This window comes from Microtus oregoni, unplaced genomic scaffold (genome assembly GCF_018167655.1).
Source record: "Microtus oregoni isolate MIOR12 unplaced genomic scaffold, Mior012 000081F_ref0000091, whole genome shotgun sequence".
NCBI classification, from domain to species: domain Eukaryota; kingdom Metazoa; phylum Chordata; class Mammalia; order Rodentia; family Cricetidae; genus Microtus; species Microtus oregoni.
In genome coordinates, this window is record NW_024544541.1 from 1,135,587 (window position 1) to 1,151,133 (window position 15,547).

General features: G+C 47.4%; 1 protein-coding gene across 1 annotated transcript; it reads right to left on the minus strand.

Moving 5' to 3' along the window:
- Positions 1-1,445: 1,445 nt before the first annotated feature.
- Positions 1,446-8,280, minus strand: LOC121441815 (urotensin-2-like). Its single transcript, XM_041643135.1, has 4 exons — positions 8,178-8,280; positions 6,125-6,235; positions 4,763-4,806; positions 1,446-1,559 (listed from the first exon to the last, which is right to left on the minus strand). Exons 1-4 carry the CDS (start codon positions 8,278-8,280, stop codon positions 1,446-1,448), a joined length of 372 nt encoding a protein of 123 aa, XP_041499069.1.
- Between the last annotated feature and the right edge of the window lie 7,267 nt (positions 8,281-15,547).

A 15,547-nucleotide genomic window follows, 5' to 3' on the forward strand; every position in this document is an offset into this window, starting at 1 on the left:
AGCTTTGTCAGAGCTGTGTTTGAAGGCATTGGTGATGTTTGCTGACAGAGGTATGGGTCACGTAGTGTCCCATGATGGCAGATCTGAAGCTCTCCAGACTGCCACAGTTGTACATGGAATGCTAGTGTGTTTACACATATGTGGGTCTACTGATTCCATTGCACACCCGAACCTCTGCATCCCCTCTAAGAATGCAGGGTGTTTTGCTTTTAATGGCTGCAGTGGAAGTGAGTTTCAATACTTAGTGTGAGTCAGCCATGACCTTAACTCACAGAGGTTGAGAGCAGGGAAGTTTTCAAGTGCTCAGTACTGCGACCTACTAAAAGTGGGAATCAGCACACAGACTTCCCCACAGGAAACAGTTCAGACCATTGCCCAGGCACCACTCCAGGTGCCTTTGTGTTAGAGCTTGAGTTTTTCAAGCTAAGGTACTGCCTTCCTGACACGTGGTAGAGTGCTTGGTTCATGAGCGTGGAACCCCGGATCCCATCCTCAGCACTACAGCCACTGGATGTGATGACATCTGCAACTTATATATTCATATATTCATTTTTAATGGTTGAGAAGATGTCATAACAAAGTAATTTATTTTTGAATCATTTATGACTTGAGACACTTTTGGATAAATCTTGGTGCCTTTTTCTTCTTACTCCGTGCTGTGTGCTTCTGCTTTTCTTTTTTCCCCGGAGACAGGGTTTCTCTGTAGCTTTGGAACCTGCCTTAGAACTCACGCTGAAGATCAGGCTGGCCTCGAACTCAGAGAGATCTGTCTGCCTCTGCCTCTGCCTCTGCCTCTGCCTCTGCCTCTGCCTCTGCCTCCTGAGTGCTGGGATGAAAGACATGTGCCACCATCACCTGACTTCGTTTATTGCTTTGCTAATAACTGGTCTATTGGCGTCAGTTGTTCTGAGTGTGTGGTGCTTTGTGTTTTGCTTTTGTAGTAAAACCCAAGGCCTCACACCTGCTAGGTAAGAGCTCTACCAGTGAGCCACACCCCCCTGGCCAAATAAGAGACGTGGTGCATTTTAGAAGTAAAGGGGAGGGGCACTGCTGGAGTTGAAGGTGGAGAGGAAAGGTTGTATATGACCAAAATGCATTGTACTCATATAGGAGAGTTTATTGCTTTACTTAGACATTTTTGCAGTGCCCAGGATGGAACAGAGAGCTCATGTTAGGTAAGCTGTCTGCCACTGAGCTACACCTCCAGTCTAACTTGTAGATTTCCAGGAAATACTAAGGATAATGGGGAGAAATACAGGTTATAGATTTTTCAGGATGTTTATTTAAGTGAACTTGACCCTGTGTGACACTCGTGAAACATTGAGGATTTATTTCTCATAATAATGAAGAAATGGGGTAGTTAGCTGGATTTTTCTTCAGGCATCTTCCTTGTTTAGTTTTCTAAAGTGGTGGTTCTGATGTAGTAAATTGATGCTTGTATCTCTTCAAATGCAGTATTTCCAGAAGCACTCCGAGACAGTCCCATGTTGCTTATGTTGTTTCCTGGTTCTTGCCAAAAGACGACTCAGTACAGTGTTAGAATCTTGTCCAGAGAAAGCCTGAAACCCAAAGTTCAGAACAATAAGTAACCCTCATGGGGGCTCCTCGGAGCGTGTGCGCTCGCTCGCGCGCGCTCTCTCTCTTTCTCTCTCTTCTTAACCCTGTGGTTGCTAGAGTTCCCCTATCCTCTCAGTTATAGAGATTTGTATTGATATGGATCTTGATTTATTGATACAAATTTAAAGTCAGTTTTGTTATATGTATGTTGCTGCTCTTAATCAAGGTATTGTATTTTTGTAGCTCATTTAAAAATGTAGTGTATAGGGCTGGAGAGATGGCTCAGTGGTTAAGAGCACTGCCTGCTCTTCCAGAGGTCCTGAGTTCAATTCCCAGCAACCACATGGTGGCTCACAACCATCTGTGAGGAGATCTAGTGCCCTCTTCTGGCCTGCAGGCACACATGCAAACAGAATACTGATAATACTGTATACATAATAAATAAATAAAACTTAAAAAAATTGCAAAAAAAAGTAGTGTATAATTAAGAAATACAGGTTAATAGATAATCATCTATAATAGTCAAGCTCGTAGTCAGTTAAGTTTTCTAGATATATAGAGATATATTTCAGTTATATAAATAATCTCATAAAACCTTTCAAAGACCTATGGAATATGGAATTTAAAATGTTTTAAAAACTAAAGTCTTTTCATGACAATGAGACATATCTACTCCTGACAGCACCAATCTACTTTAAGAGGATAACGGGTATCAAAAAGGCTCCTTATGGAGTTTATCAGCCATTTGGGCAAGAAACTGCTCTTGCCTGGGCTGCTTGATGGTTTGCTGTATGAACTGGACATGCAGGACCCACAGAAAATGACTGCTGAAGCTGCTTAAAGAAGGTGACAGCCGGGCGGTGGTGGCGCACGCCTTTAATCCCAGCACTTGGGAGGCAGAGGCAGGTGGATCTCTGTGAGTTCGAGGCCAGCCTGGTCTACAAGAGCTAGTTCCAGGACAGGCTCCAAAACCACAGAGAAACCCTGTCTCGAAAAACCAAAAAAAAAAAAAAAAAAAAAAAAAAGAAGGTGACACAGTCCTTTGGGGTTCCTGCTTCATGAAAGAATCTGTCAGACATTCTGCAGGACACAGAAGAAAGTGACTAACAAACTGCCAATATAGGCAGAACTGTCTTTGAAATTTCCTGCTTCATAGAAAAGTCTGAAGATACCTTCAGTAGGCTGAAGATGGATGCTCCAGTGATACAGAAGAACTTTGGTGACTGTCCAGGCAATAAGAGGTCTCTGTTAATTCTAGAGTTTTGGAACTTGCTTACAATGCACTTCCTGTTTACTTAGGTAATATTATATCATTCTGGAATCTTTGATGGAGTTGAAGACTATATAGTTATAGCTTTCTTTAGTTACGATAAAAGATAAAGTAGATACAAATATTTTAACTAATTCTTGCTTGATACCTATTGTGTTAAATGTAATTTTACTATGTTAAAAGTTAAAACCTTCCTTTTTATTTAGACAAAAAAGGGGAGATAATGTGAGAAGTCCTTCTGTATATGTGTTGCTTTTATTGGTTAATGAATAAAGAAGCTGCTTTGGCCTATGATAGGGCAGAGTAGAGCTAGGCAGGAAAACTAAACTGACTGCTGGGAGAAAGAAGGCCAAGTCAGGGAGACACCATGTAGCCACTGGAGCAGACAGACACTGGTAAGCCATAGCCACATGGTGATACACAGATTAATAGAAATGGGTTAATTTAAGATGTAAGAGTTAGCCAATAGAGCTAATTGGCCAAGCAATCACTTAATTAATATAGTGTCTGCATGATTATTTCCAGTCTGGATGGCTGGGAAGCAAATGAGCAGCCTCTGCCAACACTCAGTGACCATTCTATGTTGGCTTCTGTCGGTGATTAATTCTGGACTCTTAATCTTCATTGTCACATAGATCTTACCTGTTAAAACTGGCTTCTTTTAAAGGTAGAGCAATGCCATAGTTTTCTTCTTATTCTAGAATAAAGTGGGCACACCCTACATATATGGTTTTAGGCCTTAGGAATAATCCTTGTACTGGATTGCTTTATGTCAACTTGACACAAGCTAGAGTCATCAGTTAGGAGGGAGCCTCAATTGAGAAGACGCCTCTATAAGATCTAGCTGTAGACAAGCCTGTGGGGCGTTTTCTTTATTAGCAATTGGTGGGGGAGGACCCAGCCCATTGTGGGTGATGCCAGCCCTGGGCTGGTGGTCCTGGGTTCTATAAGAGAACAGGCTAAGCAAGACATGAGTTCAAACCAGCAAGCAGCTCCCCTCCATGACCTCTGCCTCAGCTCCTGCCTCCAGGCTCCTGCCCTGTTTGAGTTCCTACCCTGACTTCCTTCAGTGTTGAACAGTGATGTGGAAGTGTGAGCCAAATCAACCGGTTCCTCCCCAGGTTGCTTTGGTCATGGAGTTTGATCACAGCAATAGTAACACTAACTGGACTGGCTTCTGTTTAGAAGCATGTAAACATCTGAGTGAAGACTTTTCGCTAATGGCTCACAGAATGTCCCCTAGGGGCTTCAGGTGCTGCTCACTGTCTCTGGGATCTCATATCAGGGTGGTTGCTGCCAGAACGCTGGTGGCTATTACAACCTTAGAGGTGTGCCTGGTCCAGATCCATGAATGCTGATGTCATGATTTCTCAGGAGACATTTACATAATCATAAACACTGACTGTCAGGGCAGAAGGCAGGGTCCCTGGAGAGACCCCTTGGAAAGCATACAGTGGTCCCCACACTACACCATCCATGTGTGTCCTGTCACTCACACCACACCCCAGCCTTTGCATTGCAGGGACAGGACCACATCCTCATTCCATTCCCTTCCCATGGTGCCTTGTGGTGCCCCATATGACTGCTTATTGGTCCCTGTAGGTCTGTTGAAGTTTGACTAGTAAGTGCCATCCTAGTTCTGCTGCTGCTGGGGCCACGTGGCACGGCAGTGGACGGCAAATGCAGCAGGGGCCTTCCCTGCTGCTCCTTTCCCTTACATGCCACTGTCATTCACCTGGAACAGGTGCTTGTCAAGTCCATGTTACAGTCATATAGTCTATGAAACAGTTTAGAAAAAACATTTTGGAAGAACACTGGCCAATCACTATAAGATGTGATTTCCACCAAGAACACTCTTAGGTCATGAATTAAGGGTTCTGTAAAATTGGTTATGAGAACTTCAGCCTTTCGCCCTCAAAAACCAGAGTTTCTTACCTTTCTCAAGCTTCCCCTTGGGGTGGGAGTATCATCACTGGGATCTGGAAAACAGTTTGACAGTTTCTCTTTTTAAAGCAAGGATGCACTGCGCAGACCAAGCCGGCCTCACAGAGAAGCAGCTGTGGCGTTTGCTACCATACCCAGCACCGTTGCCACTACACTCAGCAGCCATGCTTATTTTAAAACCTACGAAATCTAAGATTCCAGGGCTGGGGAGGTGACCCATAGTGCACCAGCTGCACAGGCTTGAGGACCAGAGTCCAGGTCCCCAGAACCCATATCACAGCTGGGTGAGCATGGAGGCCGCCTTGATCCCTTAAACATTTGGGAGGTAAAGACAGGGTCCCTGGGACAGGCTGGCTAGCTAACACAGCTGGAGACAGGCTTCAGTCAATGAAGAGAGCTAGGGAAAAATCCAACTCTGCCCCCCACACTCACATGGGCCCACACAATACACGCACAGCACACATGGAAAGAAAAAAAAATATAACATCTCTAAATTATGTGTAGTTTCCAGTCCTGTGCACGCTGAGGCAATGTGAACTTGAACGCAGGCAAGGATTCTGACTTCAGCACTTTGTTTTTCTCATTAACCATTCCTAGTTTGTCAGAAACACAGTTGGACTGCCCGTCAGAGTGTCTCCTTAAAGACGCTCCGTATTGTGCCCAGGCGTTCTGAGCACTGGATCAGTCTGTCATCATTTCCATCAGGCGGTGTTTGTCGAATGGGGTCTCAGGCTGTCTGCAGACTCATGGGCTCACAGGTGTGAGTCACCATGTCTGACCTTACTCATCTCTCTGACCTGCTAAACATTTTACTTGCATTTTTTTTTGCATTGATTTTTCTAAGTCACCCCAAGAAGTCAATTTTTTTTTTTCTGCTGTTGATTTAGTTTGGGCTAGATATATAAAATCATATTATGTGGCCTAGACTTGCCTCAAACTCCCAAACCTGCCTCAGCCTCTAAGTGCTGAGATTACAGGTGTGTGTGCACCATCATGCCTGGTATAGACTGTCCTTGCCACTCCTGTGTTCAGACTCAGAAACTGAGATACAGAGAGATTAAATTATTTGTGAAGATGGTAGTAAGTGGGACACAGAGATTTACAGTTGGTCTCGATGGCACTTAAACAGTCCATATGAAAAGAGTTCTGCCCAGCCTGGGGAGCCTGGGCTTGCAAGCACTTGCTGAAGCTGGAAGGCTGGACAGAGGATAGTGGACAGATAATGGAGGATGACTAAGAAGGGTTTTAGGAAATTTCACATAGTTGAACTTTGTAGAGCTTTTTCTGATAGCTAGAATAGATGACAACTTTCGTAGCTATGGTATTCACCCACTTGCCCAAGAATGCCTTTACCTGCTTCGCTGAGACCTCCACCTGCCTCTGTGCCCACTGTCTGTCGCAGCGTCTGCAGGAGGGCAACCCTCTCCAGCTCCTCCAGAGCCAGCCGAGCATCTTCTTCAAGCACTGTGGGGTAGAGACAGACAAGTAGTCCACCCTGGCCTTCACGTGGCCATCTCTATTCCTTGTCTTTGGTGAGTACCAGGACGGGGAGGTGGATGCCGGAACTCCAAGTGCGGAAATCAGTGATCTGTCTCGGTGGCATTTAGCAGAAATAAAGGTGCTACACAAGCCAGCGGGAGTCCAAAAGTGAGAAACATGTGGACCACCTTTCCCTGCCATCGTGGCCACCCTACCAGCTGCCTTGAGCAGGAGGGGACCCCAATGCTAGTTTGGCTCAGGAAGTCTAATTGGGCTCATCATCTCCATTTATCCCCTTCTGAGGTCTATGAGTGGGAGACAAAAAAGGAGGGCGGCACCTCCGCTGCACCTCGCTGCGGGGATTCACTTGAGGCTTCAGATGCTGCATTATGACTTCTGTGTGAGGTGTGACCGACACCCAGCGTGTATGGGGTGTGTATAAGTGAGGGAAACATGGTACACACATGTAAGGGATGCATGGCAAGTATCCTTGGGTAAGTGTGTGGTGTGAGGGCAAGTGCATGCAACATGTGTGGCAAATGGGTGTGAGGAGTGAGAGCAGGTATGAGGTGTGCTTTCTGCACAGGTTGTGTGCTAAATGTTCTGGTTGTGTATGCTAAGTGCATGCAAGATGGATGTGACTGGCAGAGGCTGGCAGTGGGACATGTCTTGGGCAGGTGCCAGCAGGTTGAGTTGCTCTGGGAGTCTGATCGGAAAGCCACTCATGACACTGGATGCTGCAGGCTGACCTCATCTGCAACCTTGATGGGAAGACAAGGAACAAAGCATTTTAACAGCAGCCAGGTGCACTCACGGTACTCCTGGAGAATGCCAATGGTCACCTGCAGACTTTGATAACGTGCAAATGTCTGTGATGCAGGGCATTTGCGGAGGGATGAACCCAAGGGAGCATTCTGGCAAAAACCGCTAAGTTTCCACCTGTTGGGACTTTTGAGTAAGAGGCTGCCTCATTTCAGCTTTTTTATTGTAGACGTTTGAAGCGCCGTCAGCACCTGAACATCCTGAGTTCTTTTGGTGGTGTGTGCTGGCCCTTTTAAAATAGCAGAATTGGTTCCTGCCTGGTTTTGACCAACAGGCTAAGTGCCAGTGTGGATTCAGTGATGCCAGCAGATGATTGGCAGAATGTGAGTGATGCTCAAACACGATCAGAATGCTGGCGGGAGAGCAGCGCAGACTAGGAAGTGTAACAGCAGTGGCTTGGAAGAGAAACTACTTAAGAAAATGTCTGAAAGAACCCAAAAGCAGCGAGCTGGCCCCAGGGAGGACAGTGTTACCACCAAGCCTTCCCACATACTAGAGAACCAGCTCCTTCAAGTCCTCTGACCGCCATGGTGTGTGCACTAAATATTAAATCCAGTTAAATATTTATGAAATATAATACACAACCTAATTCCAAATTAAGGGGTTTTGGTAAAATTTCTAATTTTTTTTTAGTTTAACTTGGACTTAAGTAGAACATTAATTAAAAAGAGAACAAACGTGCTTGGCTGTCTGAGTCCAACTTCAGCAGCCACTGTGCTTAACTAAGCCATTTTGTTTCATACAACACAGATTATTGCTCTCTAATTCTCATGACAGAATAAGGACCCATTAGTCTGTAGCTGGAGAAACCACCCCTACCCTCAACCAGTCCTCTCAAAATTGAAGGTAATGTTCTAAACTCAGTCCAGTTTTTATAAACAAAAGCTGACCACTACGAAAGTTTGAGTGCATTTGTGACATGAAGTAAGCAATGCTACCTGCCTGTGTTTAGAGAAGACCGTACCCATTGCTAGATCTAAGACACACAGTAAGAGCCCCCTGGTTCTCTCTTCAAAGCATCGCTACGCTTACAGAAGAGCCTTTTAGCCGGAATCCCTTTCCTCCTCCTGAGTGCCACCTAGACTGATAAACACAGTCACCTCACCTGGACGCTGAGGAGCCTTCTCCCCCGTATCAGGGACGGGAAGGGACAGGAGTGGGTTCAGGAGACCCACGAAGAGCAGGCAGCAGAAGGCCAGTCTATCCATGACGATGGAGAGAAGTCCTGCCGGGCTTCTGCTCAGGAGAACTTCCGACTCTCCTCGTTGAGGGATTGCCCGTTTTATCTATCATCCTGTGACCTCAGATGTCCCCTCCAAAAAACTAAAATGAATTTATTGGCTAGGGAGGCTAAAAGCCAATCAATTTGCATTGATGTAATTTTTCAAAGTAGCAATTCATAGACAATAAATTTACTGGCTTGTGGACTGGTGTACAAAGTGGGCATTCAGGAAGCCCTGCAAAGTTTATAAATCTGGCAACATAAGGAACTCAGCCATAAATCACAAGTGAAAGACGGGCAGACATGATGCGGCCAAGGCAGAAGGAAAGAGATTTATGAGTAGTAGAAGAAGTGATGTGGGGTATGATGTGAAATATGTCGGCTTCCTTTAAAAAAAAAAAAAACTTCCATTTGGGAATAGATGAGTTGTCACGTTGTGTTAAACCCATCTGAAACAGCAAAGACGCATAGCAGGCACGGCTTGGCTTGAAGCTCAAGTCCAGCGTATGGACTTGGCTTCCTGTAAGATCCCAAGCACTCGAGTCTTCAGAGCAAGATTTCCTTAGAGTGGGCCAATACGATTAAGAAGGACTGAAGTACGTCTCCATGCTGCCTGGCCAGGAGCAAGCCTAGGCAGAGTCAGCTCAGCCGAGCAAAGTGGTACTGTTAGCAGTCAGTTCACATCACCTCAATTCTGTGTGTGTGTGTGTGTGTGTGTAGTAGCAGACAGCTGTGGTCCAATATACCACAGGCTGAGGCAAGAGAATCCTGAATTTAAGGCCAGTCTGGTCTACATCCCTGAGTCTTCATTCAACCTACAGGTACCAAATTTACACCCCAAGCCCCAGTTGAGTCTGTAAGTTGGTTTACAGGGAAATGAGAGTAGGAGACAGTCAACCCAAGATGTGCCCTGTGGGGTTGGTATGGACTGTTACAAAGCCGAAAGTAGTTGTCTTGGGAAAATTTGATTTTCTTTTCCAAAAAGTGCTGTGCCGTAGGCTAGGGGTGCACCTACCTCATCTGGAGTGTTTGCATGAGGCCTGAGTTCAGTCTTCAGCATAAACCAGGCAGGTGGTGTGGTAATGCCAACACTTGGGAGATGGAGACAGGGGCATCAGAAGTCTAAGGTTTGTACATCTTTTTAAAAGTCTATGCTGGGGCCAGGCATGGTGTCCCATGCCCTTAATCCCAACACTCAGGAGGCTGAAGCAGGCAGATCTCTGAGTTCGAGGCCAGCCTGGTCTACAGAGCAAGTTCCAGGACAGTCAGAGCTACACAGAAAAACCCTGTCTTTAAAAAGTAAAAACTAAACTAAAAGTCTATGACGGATGTGTTTGCATGTATGAAATCTGTGCACATATTCATGTAAATCATTCATGTTCCGCCATTGCCAACAGGTAGGGAACAGGCCAATCAGTCTAGGGGTCTTTGGTGACCCTTGAGGACAATTGTGTGAGGAAGCAGTGAAGTCACCCTTTTCCCTCCCCCAGAGGCTGGTGGCTTGCCAAGCTTTGTCATACCCTGGTGACTCAGGGGTCCTCCTGACAGTTTTACTGCTTGGCCTAATTAAGTTACTATGGAAGGCCTAGTCCTCAGTGAAAATTAGCATCCTTCCATAGGTTGTCAATGACAGTGTCACCTTGTCCCAGAAGTGCTCTGAGCTCTCACCCAGCCCCCGCAGTTGGTGTGTGACTGTAGATGCTGTCCTCTGAGCCTTCCTCAGAGACCCTTATCCCTCAAGAAGGTCTTACAGAAAGTGGGGGGTGGGGGTGGAAAAGGTCTCCAGACCTCGCCAAGGTCCTGACCATTCGACCACTAGCCCATTCGCCCTGCCCCCTCACAAGCTGCTCCCCCCACCAGCTGACCGACTCTGGGCAGCTGTAGGCAGGCTCAGCTGTGCACAATCTCAGGAGGCACTTAACACCTAGAGCGCAGAGGTTAACTGGAGGACTCCACCTATCATGGGGTGAGTCTCGTCACTGATGGAGCTCCTGTTTGCCATCCCTCACTCATGTGCTATAAGCCCAATAAATTCATTGGTTTGCCAGGTTTAGCGTGGGAGCAGATGTTTGTTGGAACTTCCTCAGGTAGAGTTGGAACTATGTGAGTTGTGGCCCATGTGCGATGGTGTAAACCTGCAGTCCCAGCGTTGGGGAGATGGTGGCAGGGGACTCTGCCATCCTGGACCTCAAAACAAAGTCATAGGCCACTAACACACAGGGACTGTCGATGCATAACAACTAGGTAAGTCATTGTAGGGTTGTATTTCAGGTAGCTGGTTACTGGTTATTCCCTCTGCCCAAAGTGCTATCCCCCAGACAGCTATAGAGCTAACTCGTTCCCCTACTTTAATGGGCAGACTTTATTTAAAATTGCAATCTGTGTTTCTCATCCTCATCTTGTGTGTGCATGTTACACGTATGTGTATTCACATGTGAAGGGAGCTGTGCATATGTCCCTGAATGAACACGGAGAGGTCAAGGGTCAACATTAGGTACCATCCTCAACAGCTCTTCACCATATTTCTGGGGTACTCAGCAATCACCTGGACTAACTGGGCAGCAAGCTCCAGGGATCCTCCTGTCTCCGCCTCCATTACCTTCTAATGTGATCCGCCCAGCATTGGGGTTACAAGTGTGGCAACGGCACTCAACTCTTTATGAGAATATGAACTCAGGACCTCATACTTGTCTTGTAAGCACTTACCCACAGAGCCATCTCTCCAGCCCCAACTCTACATTCTTAATGGAAAAACTTGCTCAAATTTGTAAGTTGGCATCTCCTGTGTTCTCACCTCCCTCTGTACGTTTTCAGTTTGTCATGGTCACAGTCCATGTCATGTTCTGTTGTGTTTTGCTTCCTGGGGCAATGATCCACACAGATGATAGTTATCCCAGGTGCCTGCCCACTCCTCACACACAACCAGTGCCTAAGCACCAGTAATGCCTGATCCTTTAGCTCCTTAGCATAGTGCTTGGCTTCTGTGTGTGTCCCTTTCAACTGAAACCTGTAGCCTGGTTAGAATGGCCCCGTAGGCTCATCATATACTTGAGTGTTTAGTTCCCAGCTGGTGGAACTACCTAGGACATGATGTGGGATGTCCTTCTGTATAGGTGTTGCTTTTACTGATTGATAAATAAAGCTGTTTCAGCCAATGGCTTAGCAGAGTAAATCAGGCGGGAAATCCGAACAGAGATAGAGAGAGAGTAGGCAGAATCAGGGAGACTCGATGTGACCACCATAGGCATAACATGTCGGCACCAGTAAGCCACAGCCTAGTGGCAATACATAATAGATTAATAGAAAAAGGTTAATTTAAGATATAAGAGCTAGCTAGAAATACGCCTGAGCTATTGGCCAAATGGTGTTGTGATTAGTATCCTTTCTGTGCGATCATTCAGGTCTGGGCGGCTGGGAAACGAATGAGCCATTTCTGCCTACAGGGAAGGATTGGGAGATGTGGCCTTATTGAAGGAGGTGTGTCACGGGGCAGGGGAGGTGGCCTTATTGAAGGAGGTGTGTCACGGGTCAGGGGAGGAGAGTTGCTTTCAGGTTTCAAAAATCCACGCCAGGCCCAGACACACACACCCACCTGCAACTTAAGAGACCATATGTGAGCCTTCGGCTGCTGCTCCAGGACCACGCCTGCCTGCCCACCCCCATGCTCCCCGCAGTGATAATCATGGACTCACCCTCTGACTCTAAACCCCAGCCATGGACTGTTGAAAGCCTATTGGTAGCCTCACTGAGGAAATGACCTCACTGCCCACTTGGAGGCTAGCCCAGGCTAGCCACTGAGCCTCCCTCCCCTTCTATCTTATCCCCAGCAGTTTAAGCTAGAGATGTCACAGGGCATCTTGAGACAGACTGAGGCCAAAGCTCACGTTCACTGCCTTCTCTTGATCCAAGCAAGCCAGCAGTGCCTCAGCTCCAGGACTGACACACTTTTCTGTAGGGCTGTTCTGTCAGAGCCCCACTGATGGGGCCACGGAGACAGATGAGGCCAACATATTGTAGGGCTGCTTTCTGCTGGCGGCAGGTGGCATCTGCTTCCTGGTGTATGCGACGATTGTCCTCTCTGCTTGTCCCTGTTCTGTTCTCTTACATGCATGTGTGTGCGCATGTGGAGACCAGTGGTCAGGCTCTGGTGTCACTCCTTAGGAGCCATGTTGTTTTTTGAGACAGTCTCTCACTGGGCTTCACCAATTTGGCTGATGAGATGACCCGTGAGCCCTAGAGGTCTTCTCTGTCCACCCCCACTCCCCCAGTGCTGGGATTAGAAACACATTGCCTGACCAGGTGGTGGTGGTACAGGCCTTTATTCCCAGTACTTGGGAGGCAGAGGCAGGCGGATCTCTGTGAGTTCAAGGCCAGCTTGGTCTACAAGAGCTAGTTCCAGGACAGGCTCCAAAGCTATACAGAGAAACCCTGTCTCGGGAAACAAACAAAAAACAACAACAACAAAACAAACAGGTCGGCAGGATGACATCCACCATGGTTGCTCATGGGGAGCGGGTCCATTCAGGAGTATAACTTGTAAAGTCTGTGGATCCACCCTGGGTTTTGACAGGAGGATGACTGTAAGTGCACGTGTGTGTGTGTGTGTGTGTCTGTCTGTCTGTCTATTCTTGTTTTGTGTGTATGTTTGTGCCCGTTTGTCTGTGTGCCATGTGCATTCCAGTGCCTGTAGAGGCCAGAAGAAGCTATCTGTTCCCCCAGGACTGGAGTCACAGATGGTTGTGAGCTGTCATATGGGTGCTGGGCACTGAACCCAGGTCCTCTCCAAAATCAGCCAGTGTTCTTAACCACTGGGCCATCTCCATAGCCCCACACAACTCTTTATAAAAAGATTTTTTAAATGAATCCTTTAGGTTAGTAAACAAAATAATGTGTTTCATCATGGCGGCTTCATACATATGAATCATTTTCGTTTTCTCATTATTGCTCTCCCTCGTGCCCTCCCTTTCATTCCTCCCCCCCTTCTACCACGTCTTACTGGGCTAGCATACAAGGGCTCAGTTCCAGATGCCAGGCAAGCACAGACATGAGGGAGCCAAGTTGACAAGGGCATCCTTAGGGGACTCCCAACTTTACAGCCAACCCCAGAGGCCCAGCTTGTCTTCCCCAATCTAGTCAGGATGTCCACACCCTCACAACCCTGTTTGAGTGAAGCAGATGGCCTAGGCCACGTTCAAGCTTTCCCTCTAAGCGGGGGAGCCCCTGGGCTCTGAGCATAGCCTACGTGCATGCCTGTTGAAACTCACAGTGTAATGGGGGCCATAGGAGAAACAGTGTGAGATCAGATCAGGAGGCTGGGATTCTCAGAGGATGAGCGGTGCCCTCTTTTAAAAAGAGAGAGACTTGAGGATTCTGTGCATGTGAAGATGTAGGAAAAGAAGTCCGTTGTCTGCAGAGCAGGACCTGAGCCCTCCCAGGACTGAATGCATTGATGCTTTGGATGTGGTTATGCAGCTTCCAAGACAGGGAACGCTTGTCTGTGTGAAGTCCCCTCAGGCTATAGTATGCTGTTCTGGAAGATGCAACAGGCTATAGCAAGCATCACATGCCTCCTCCAGAGCCTAGAAATGGGTGCAGAGCTATCATAACATCCCGGCTTCTCAAGGGACAGATGCTGGCTCAGGCCGGGCAGGACTATTAGCTGTTCAGCTGACTTTGGTATGACCTTGACCATATTGGAAGGTAGAAGTGTGTACTGGTCCCTTCTAAAGACAGGCCCTGGGCTCAGGGGCCCCTCCACTGTAGTGTACCCAGAAAGAGCAGCTCTGTGCTAGTAGACCAGGTGGCTCTAGCCATCACATCGAGAAAGATGAGCACACCGGAGCAGATGGCCACGGTTCACGGTCAGAGCTCTGTTTCACAGAGCCTAGTCCACATGCAGAGGTTGCTGGAAGCATGCTAGTATAAGCCTCTAGCACACTGTGCCACCACGGGGTGCTTCAGGAAGAATATGCGGGTTGACGCTTCAATTTGGGACTTTTTTTTTCAGGAGAGGTATCTATAGCTATTCTTGTGACCCAGAAGGCCACCTCACAAAGAACAGTGGGTTGCCAAAGGGACGGTACCGCGTCTGGGCAGAATCCAGCATTGATGTGTCACTCACCCGCGTCATGAGGACAGGAAGGGTGACGAGCAGTAAACATCCGCTCTAGTTATTGATTTGATTCATCCGATGACTCAAAATGTCACCTCACTGATGCTGGTACAGCTTCGCCAATGCATTGTCCTATTATCGATATTAAAGGAGACCGAGAGCCAGCTGGGGAGCTAAGCGGAAATGAAAAAGTCAAAACACAGCCGCACGCAAATAATACTCGGAGGAGTGCCGAGGCTCAGCCGCCTGCATTGTTTCCTTTGGTGATTTGTGTGAGTGTGTAATGTGTGTACACACTCATATGGGTGTGTGTGCATGTGGGTTTGCTCGTGTGTGGAGGGCGGAGGCCAGTGTTAGGCATGTTCCGTGACTGTTCAGCTCCTCAGGTTTACGATAGTCTCTCTTTGAACCCGGAGCTCACTGGTTTGGCTAGACGATCTGGCCACTGTACTCCTCCTGTCCCTGACACTGGGATTCTAGGTGCGTGCCACCATGCCTGGCATTTGCATGGGTGCTGGAGATCCACACTCAGACCCTCGTGTTTGCGTGACACCCACAGCACCCGCTGAGCCATCTCTCAAACCCCGTTTCATGATGTTTTACTATTTCCTGTCTGTAACTCAATGGAATGGAAGGGTTGTGCTGAGATATATTCCCTAAAATCCATATGTTAAAACCGTAAAATCCAGACTCTCCCAAAAAGATGGTGTTTGGAGAGAGTCTTTGAAGAGGTGATTGAGCCAAAGCAGGCCTTTAAGGTGGACCCTGAATTGAGACCTTTAAGGTGGACCCTGACCTGAGGCCTTTAAGGTGAACCCTGATCTGAGGCCTTTAAGGTGGACCCTGAACTGGGGCCTTTAAGGTGGACCCTGAACTGAGATGGATAGTGTCCTTGCAGGGAGATCAAGAGCCAGACAAAAGGGACAGCTGAGCGTACACTGAGGAAGAACCCGTCATCAAGCCAAGGAGGCCTTCGGAGGCCTTCGAAGGACCAACCGGCAGTATCTCACACTTCACCCTCCAGAAGCTTCGCTCGGTTGCTATGAGAAAACAGATTTGTTGGTAAAGAGGCCCAGCCACTGGAGCCGACTACTTCAGTGGTCTAATGATAATTCTACCGGGGGTGGAGGAGGGAGTAGGA

Bases quoted from the DNA above. Each gene is read 5' to 3' on its own strand.
- LOC121441815 (XM_041643135.1), bottom strand. From the start codon at position 8,280: ATGGATAGACTGGCCTTCTGCTGCCTGCTCTTCGTGGGTCTCCTGAAC. The intron at 4,807-6,124 runs GTAAAGGCATTC...ACTGTTTTCCAG, and splicing joins TGGAGGTCTCAGCGAAGCAG to ATCCCAGTGATGATACTCCC. The intron at 1,560-4,762 runs GTAAGAAACTCT...TTTGGGTTTCAG, and splicing joins CAAGGGGAAGCTTGAGAAAG to GCTTTCTCTGGACAAGATTC.